This window comes from Mercenaria mercenaria, chromosome 17 (genome assembly GCF_021730395.1).
Source record: "Mercenaria mercenaria strain notata chromosome 17, MADL_Memer_1, whole genome shotgun sequence".
In the NCBI taxonomy this organism is placed as follows: Eukaryota; Metazoa; Mollusca; class Bivalvia; order Venerida; family Veneridae; genus Mercenaria; species Mercenaria mercenaria.
In genome coordinates this window covers 21,290,689-21,300,000 of record NC_069377.1, presented here as the reverse complement: position 1 = coordinate 21,300,000, position 9,312 = coordinate 21,290,689, and the positions used below count along the sequence as shown (strand labels likewise).

The 9,312-nt window shown below is 33.2% G+C and overlaps 1 protein-coding gene across 1 annotated transcript in view; it reads left to right on the top strand.

The window, feature by feature from the left end:
* Window positions 1-6,923: 6,923 nt before the first annotated feature.
* Window positions 6,924-9,312, top strand: part of LOC123536645 (membrane-associated protein Hem-like) — a 48,311-nt gene continuing 45,922 nt past the window's right edge. Inside the window, exon 1 of the mRNA XM_053529230.1 lies at window positions 6,924-6,988. Coding sequence (XP_053385205.1) covers window positions 6,933-6,988 — 56 coding nt within the window. The 5' untranslated portion in view covers window positions 6,924-6,932. The remainder of the gene's footprint in view (window positions 6,989-9,312) is intronic.

The following is a 9,312-nucleotide window of genomic DNA, read 5'->3' as shown; positions in this document are numbered from 1 at the left end:
CACAAGGCAAAGCAATGCAAGACACTTTTGTACTATGTAACAGGTATCACTCAAAACAACGCAAAGTAACGCAAGACACTTTGATACTTAGAAACAGGAGACACATCAAAGGCAAAAGCACCACAAACACATTGCACTTAAACAGGTATCATCCTCAAATGCAAAAACAACCCACAACAAAAAAAATTCAATAGAACGCGAGCTAACCAATCCATCCCATTTTCGGTTTCACCGATAAGAGCGAAACCGCACACGAGACACAGAAAGGCAAGGCAAGTCAAAGCCAAGTTACAACACTGAGAGCAACGTCAACAACGCAAAACACCCGCAACACTTGGAATCTCCAATACTAGGTGCAAAACCTTATTACTATCTCATTACCACACAAACATGTAAACCATATAAAACCTCAAAGTACGCAACAAGTAAATGCAAACATACATACAACCGTATCCCCTCACCTCACTGGCCGACAGAATTTTAACACCGCCACAAAAAAATAAAAATTTATCCCGTCCCAAAATACTACGGCCTTTCAAACTCATCAAAACAAATCGCATCATATTATGTAATCACCAAAAAACTTTAAGTCCTACTTCCTTAAACTGTATTCCCATCTGACCGAATCAAAATGATTGCTAGCATCATAACGATCCTAATTATAATGAATTTGCCACCTGAATAAACTAACTTGCGTAGGCCCAAAAATACAAAATCTAATCTTACAACAACCAAAGCTATGAATATGATATAACTTTGCATCAACCAATTAGACAGAACAAGCTCGCCCTATTTAAAGATTTGGCTGAAACGTGCAGAGAAAAGCAAAAAACTGACATTTTACTCCATAATAACTATTAGGAAGTCCTGAAATTAAACGAATCATTTCACTATAATTTGAGATAATTAATGCTCATACAGAAGACAATTTGATCGGCGCCTATAGAAAAATAAATGTGACCCGATAGACCCAATTCATACTCTCCTAATTCCTTAAATAACGGTTGAAAAGATACAAATTTCATTGTTTTGAAATTTTAAATACGCACTATTAGATCTACAATCAACAGACCAAGTCGAAACTGAACAATTTGTATGTTAACGTTTGCTTGCTTCACATAAACAAACAAAAAGTTATGATACAATAAACACAGTCTATCATATTTACAACTCGTATTCCTCGAATATCGTGCACGGGAAGCCGACGTCATTTGACCTTTATATAAAAACATTGGTCGATAGAGCCCGCTTGTCACGGTAGACACAATAAATTCGACAGCCGTCTAAACAGTTCTTTATGACGAAACCTGAATGTAAATGAAAAAAAACCCCTCAGTTTGTTGAAATTAATTTAAAGCCACTGCTCACGTCCTACATATTTTACCTTGAATCGTAACTGAAAAAGCAATAGAAATTCCCGACAAGAACAGTGACACCTGACAAAATAGAGTCTATTATAATATATAATTCTATATGAAAATACCATTTAGTTTTGCGTGCAACATGTGGTAACGTGCCTAATAAAATCATTGGTTGTCATACACACAACAAATAAATTGAAAAGCAGCGGGTAGGGAATATTTAAGCCTGTACTAGTACGATAACAAACGTCCCTTTCACACAAAACAACATACACTATAAGAAAAAAAGTGATGGTTTGATATAGGTCAATGTTAAGTTAAAACTGAAAGTGAATTTTATTTTTTTATTTTTTTTTTTTATAGATTATTTTTTTTTTTTTTTAATGATTCAATAGCGTGTCAAGTAAGTAACCGGGTTATAGAGTGCTCACTAATATTTAAGATGTAACAATGTACAACTCAATGGATCTACATCATTAGCTGCAATAGAATCAGAATAACCTAAACCAAAAATGTCATAACTAACCAACGGAAGCCAGGATACCATTACAAGCCGAATAAAGGAAAGCAAAAAAATCTGACCAACACAAGAAAGATTGAACAAGAACCTTATAACTGCGCCAATTGATTCAAAAGTAGCTTTTAGATAAATTACATATTATTCAGCATATTTATAGAATAAGTATCATGAACCCCAAACCACAAAACCCGCCAGCTAAGAACTGGAAACAATTCCGTCAATGATTAAGTTTGCAGTAAAACCAAGTCCTGTATCCTAAATCCAGACATCGTGACGTGAAATACCAAAAATGCTAATAATCCACCCGGTACTAACAAAAGACATAATAAAAAATCTAAATTTAGAAACAGAAAAAACTGAAATCCCAAACAGAATTATTTATATGTAAAAATCATAACATTGTTAAACATCCCTAATTCTTGTAACATGATAAAGTTTTTGTCAGAAACCAAAAACGGCGAGTAAAGAATGACCGTTAAAAATTGTCATCGAGGTACAACCTGAACAATCTTAGAAATTTACAAAAAAAACGATTTCAACATATGTAATTAAGCAGATTCTAAAATCCCTACAAACTATCAAATGTTAATGAACCTGGTAAAGTTACAATGAATATCGACTTTTAATTGTATGTACCAACGTCCTCGTGTATCTATACAAATAGTTTTAATTATGTGTCCGCCCTGAGACTTTTAAGGATTTTGACATACATCTATGCAACAATCACGAAAACAATTAATAAAAGAATTTAAATTGAACCTGCTGCGCAAGAATGTACGTAAACTGAGATCCGAAAGTGCGCTAAAAATTGAACCATTAATTTTAAACCGTAATAAAATCGAACATTGTATGATAAAGGGGAGATCCTCTAAATACACCTGAAATATAAATTGTGAAATGAAACAATTATTACTGAAATTTGAAATTTACAGTGGGACCAACCACTGGCGACTCGTCATAATACAATATTATTTATAAATTTTGGTATTGCGTAATATACTTAATTCATGAAACCGAATTTAATTATTACACTTAAGTGAACATATCAAAACAAGAAATAGAAGACTGTTTGTGTAGAGATAAAATGTTCCAACTGTTATGTTTCCAAAACAGACACGAATCTGAGAAGCGATCCTTTATTGAAATGGAAGCTCGAACAAAAAGAACAAAACTTTTGATTACTTAAAGAACTTTATATGCGCGTTGAACATTTGTACCTTTACATCGTAATCAAATTTGCGAATAAACCAAGTACGATTACAGAAACTAACAGTCCATCGTCATAACACTTGAATGCATAATGTTCTTCTAAACGAAGTTGCGCGAACTCTGAAGTTATACATGTAATGCAATAATCTCATCAATTTTAGTAAGAAGACCTGGTATAAGCTGAAAACGTAAGTGATGAATTCATTATTAGAATTCTCAAAAAACGTAGTAATTTTCTGTACATTCAATGCCAAGTAAACTATACTGGTATTAACCAAACCAAACCCTTGCAAAATACGGACTTTTGACTGTGCAATAACGTTTGCAATACCTAATTAATCTACTCGCTTAACATTAAATTAAAGCGGACCTCTGAAAATCGCTAAGTAAACATCCAGTCGAGACGTAAAGTTGTACAGAAAAGTCAAATACAGATCCATAACTAGTTCATATACGAACTCACAAGTATTCAAAACAAATATTTCACAACAAATCAAAATAACCTAATTATTTGTTTATATTTTGTTTTAGCATGAACACATGTTAACTTATAAAATATCAAAATAATGAAAATCGAAGCTAGTATACCAAAAACAAAATCAAAATTTTACAAACATGATGATTACAAAAACGAACATGATGTTAGACACCTTGCACCAGTTCTACCTTATAACCTTAAATTGACACTAAAAAAGCATGGAAATCATGACGAATGGAACATAGACCCCTGTCCAAAATATCTACAATTAAATCAAAAAAGACATTTGTGTATACAAAACCCCTTTGATATTGCAAGCTAAGTGTATTACATGTAGCCGTGTATTTCCATCAGAAGTTATATACACAGAAAAATTAGAAATAACCGTGGAACCGAGTATTACAGATATAGTAAAGCCAAAATAGAGTGTCAAAAGAAAGCCTGTAGCCGCGTGCTTAGATATATATTTGCGTCGCACACCCTCAAACTGTTATAGTATGAAAAAACAAAAACCAGAAGGAATCTAAGTTTGAACAACAAACAATCTACTAACTCATATGGTAAATTATATTATCGACATACCCGGCAGAAGATTAGAAACAACAGACAATCAACATTTCTCATACTAAGGCATCTGCACCTATCATCCCACTTGCCATTGTCCCTGATGAGCAACTGACGAAAATTATCAGTTGCAAGGATTCGTTCCTCCGAAATAACAGTTGCCCCCAGCCTTATGACCACGATGCATAGCGATGATAACTCAAAACATGTAATATTTTGACCGTATACCCGACGGTGTAACTAGCAAAACGTTGGAGAACATGCACGAGAATATAGGTATATATATTATCTCGACAGGAAACCCAGTATCAATAGAACCAGTTCAGATCAGCCAAAGTGTAACAATATCGATTGACACTACTTTATCAACGAAAACAGACACAATTAATAAAACTAGCAAATGTAAAATAAAACTAGCAACAATAAGAGCAGAAATAATAATATATATTTTAAATCTAAAATATTTCCATATAATGTCATCACATGATCGGTGTCGTGCGATTGCATTGGCTTTTGCCTGGTTAAGTTTTATGTTTAGGTCGCATTTTTCCTCCTAAACTATCAAGGTATAGCTTTGAAACTAGCAACACAAACTAGTCACATCATCCTGACCCTGTACTGCAAGAAAACGTAACTCCAACCTGCATATTGCAAGAAATTAAGGCCACCTTTTGGACTTAGAAAATATCTGAGTTCCTGGTTAAGTTTTAATGTATAGGTTCACCAATCAACTAAACACTCAAGCAGCAAATTGCATTGAAACTTGCAACACATGTTCACCATCAAAAGCTGACCCTGTAAAAGCAAAAAACATAAACTCCATCCTGCTTTTTTCAGAATTAAGGCCCCTTTTGGACTTAGAAAATCAGATATTTGGTACTGTTTTGTGTTAGGTCAGCTATCCTTTCTCATAAACTATGAAAGCTATTTGCCTTTAAAAACTTGCAGAACACGATGTTCACCATCTTAATGCATACCCTGTACAGCAATAAACATAACTCCGTCCTTCTTTTTGCAAAGAATTATGGCCCCTTTGGACTAGAAAATAACAGATTTATATTGTTAAGTTATAATGTTCAAGGTAAACTTTTCCACCAAAACTTATCAAAGCTATTGCTTTGAAACTTGCAACAGTAGATTCACACATGATAAGCTGACTGTACATTAAGAAACATAACTCAGTCCTGCTTATTTGCAAGAATGTGGGTGAGCCCTTTTTTGACTTAGAAAAAACAAGGGTAGTACAAATACTTTTCTATTGTAACAAAAAAATCAAATGAGCTCAGCACCGCGCAAGGCAGTGCTTGAGTTTTTTTCTGTTATGCGGCCGAAATCACAAAAGAATAAAGTCATTTTAAAATGCAGATTGTCATGTCTCCTCTACCCTGATAGATATCAGAATGCTTTTTTACAAAACATGAAATTTTATGAAATATGATTATCCTTTTCATATCAGTCACATTCACAGAGCTAGCTGAATATATCTGTCATTCAGTTTCAGACTGATTTAACAATTCATGTGTTTATTTGTTTGTACTTGCAGTTGTTTGATGTTATGTCATCAATACTTACAAGATTCAAAAGCAATGTGGATCCTATGGAAGACTCTTTAAAACATAGTCAGGATAAATAGAACAGCTGTGCCTATAATGAGATACTGCACATCAAAGCTATATTGACTCATTTCATTTCTTAGACAGTTTAAAAGGTAAAGACATTAGATCCAGTCAGATCCTTCTAAATGTTCGATATAATTTCATGGTTTCACTAAATACTTTCTAATTGTGACATTAATTCTTGATTTTTCATGTAAGAAAGATAAAAGAGAATTCTCATTTATTATGATTTTTGGAAGTAATTATATATAGTATGTTAGGTGCAACCAGAAAATTCATAAACAATAGTGAGTGATTTCAAATTAGGTAAAACAACATGAATGTTTCTATGAGGTAACAGAATACATTAGCACAAAAATCACAGGTTGCCCGACTCATGACCGGCCCCCCCCCACCCCCAACCCACACACTACAATCCCCCCGTAAATTTAAAAAAATAAAAAATTATCAACGCAAACCTGTGAAACACAATTTAGATATTCCAATTGCAATCAAATAAATATTTTTTCCTCTAAAGAAAGTACCCGTAAACTTTAAAATTTTGTTTGAAACTATTTTATTAGATTGTAAATATGATACTTATATTTTTTAAAAATATGGGGGGTTGTAGTGTGTGGGTTGGGGGAGGGGGGTGGGGTCCAGGTCACTTGCCGGGCACCTGTGGCACAAAGAATGGAGAATGGTGCTGATTCTGTTCTCCAAAGCCCTCCTTTGATTTCGGGGCAACTTTATAAAAAAAAAAAAGTGTTTATTGTAAATAATGCAATATTGTAAAGTCATAAATATTTGTGAGGAAATATTTTTCAAAGATTTCATATTTGTCAGTCTGCAAATTTAAATCCCATTGAACAAGTAAAATTCTCATTCATTTTACGTTTCAAATTCATATACCAAAAATTAGCCGTTTAAGCCCAAAACACAAAAAAAATTTGCCAAATAACTTAAATGATTGCAGATTACTCAAAAATTTGGACTGGAAATTCACCCAGATCTACATTTCAGTATATAACTTCCTGTAATTTGGGATATCTACTTAAAATATATTTTCCTTGACTGAGAGGCAGTTTGTATCATTTGGAAAAACAGATATGTAATGAGAACTTCTAGTTTTGCAATTATTGAACATGTAAAAATTGAAGAGAACCCAAGTTTACAAAGATTTGTCACACGTTTTCAGACAGAACATGAGCAAGAGGGTAAATGAGGTGAAGGAGTTACAACATCAAGCCTTACAGACCTCGTACGTATCTAGTTTATATCTTACAGTATTTTCTTCTATACACCATGGTGTAATGTATACCCTTTAAGATTTGCAGCCTTAGAATCTATAAGAATGGTCAATGTTGCCTAAAAAAGAAATACCTTTAAATCTGTATTAAACAGCCAGTCAGGGGCTATGATGTTGCTGCCTCGGACAAGTGGCTGGTAAAGACAGGTTGAAATAAGAACAAAAACAATTTTTGAAGTTAGCAGACTGGCTGCTTAAGGCATTTGGCTGCTAGATACAGGTGGCTGCTAAAGAAAGGTTTAACTATGTTTTATGTTTTAAAACTATTATATATTTTGAAGAATGAAAACAAAACAGGTCTATCTGTTCAGATGTGTTATTTTATACATAGATGTGATAAGCAAACTGTAAAACCAACACATTTGAGCTGTTTTTTTTTTTTGTTTTTTTTTGTTTTATTTTAATATGAATGCATGGAAAAATGGCCATATGATGCACTTTAAAGCAACTGTTTAAAGAACTGTTACATTAACATTGTTCTGTACAATACATAGATTCATTTAAAAGAGTACCCATATTATACAAGCTCATGGCAAAGCTAGTTTGATTTCTCAAATGGGTACAGGTCAAAATATATCCCTTATTACGCTAAACAGTGTTCAGTGACTATTTATTCAGTGCTTGTTTAACTTGATGGAAAGTAGAATTGAGTTGTGCACAACCTTTAGATCAATTTGAAAAAGGCATCTTATAAGTATTCATCATTCAGCTAGAGTATTATCATTTATTATTCAAAGGGGTGTTCACTGAGAATTTACCGACTGGAAAGCGAACAGTGCAGACCATGATCAGCTGGAATGGATGTCCAGGCTGATTTTGGTCTGCTCTGGTCAATGGTCACAAAGGCAAAATGACTTGCCACCAGCGGGCTAAAGGTTAATATGAATTGGAATACATCATATCCCATACAGAAGTATATTAGTTTATCAACTGGTGCAAATGAGAAATGCTGATTTTAAGGGAAGAATTAAGTATTTAATTATGTTTTCAAATGTGTACTATATTTATGTGATGTAATGGTTTTTTGTCTACTTAATTTCAGTAATTTGTAAGTAAAATCAAAGCAAAGACTAGTACTGACGTTTTTTTAGTGACTGTATGTTTCATCAGCACAGTAGTGTCTGCAAATAATGGAGAAATGGGGCTTTCTGTGTTGTCATAGAAAAGCGGGGACTGGTGGTACAAAACACAATTTCTAAAGATTCAAATGTAGTTACAGTATGGAGATGTGTAGTATTTACGTTTATTACATGACAACTTGTATAAAACATTGAGCCTTAATTTGTGCTGTTGACCAGACTATAACTAAACTCTAAATTTTTAAGTAAGTTTTTAATTAAAAAGTAATCAAAGTCATCAAGACTACATTGAAAAAGTGATTGTAATTAAATCAATTACATTTACATACAGGAGTAATCACCATGTAATTGATTATATTTGAAAACCAATGTAATTGTAATTTAATTGATTACAATTTCAAAGTGTCACCCCAGGTCTGACAGTAACATTATTTTCTTCTTGCTTATTTGAGTTTTTGGTTTTATTATGAAAGAAGAAGCTTCTTTTACTTGCTTAATGATAAAAGCATTTTGCATTTTACACAAAAACACACAGTAAATATGATCTAGAGCATTTTGATCTAGAGCATTTTCACTGAATTACCAATTTTGACGCCCAGGGTCCATTGTTGTAACACTGAATTAGGAGACCAGTCGCAGAATGCTGCTTTCCTATTGGCCAGTTTCAAAATCATGCTCAGGATCAACCAATCAGAAGCAAGAGTTTCAAGACCTGTCTCAAAACTCAGTCTTATTACATTTGAACCATTACACTAAATAGAATTACTCTACTTATCCATACTGTGTTTACTTAAATAGTGGGTGCACTTATGTAGTACATGTAAAAAGAAAAGCAAGCCTCAAATTGTTATATTAGTTAAATGTAGATGAAGTATATATTATTTGAGTCAGCTCAGGTTGAATGTGTTTGTCTTGCTGTGTCTGTTTGATGATGGATTGACTGTGTAATGTTTGATGATGGATTGACTGTGTAATGTTTGATGATGGATTGACTGTGTAATGTTTGATGATTGATTGACTGTGTAATGTTCACATGGTTCAGGGATATAGCTGAAGTTCTCTAACAAGTTTGGAAGCTTGAACGATAAATGCTGTATATGAATGTTGTGCTTTTAGAAATTAGGACATTCTATTAGAAATTAGGACACTTATTAGAAATTAGGACATTCTATTTAGCAACCACAGCTGATAAGCTAA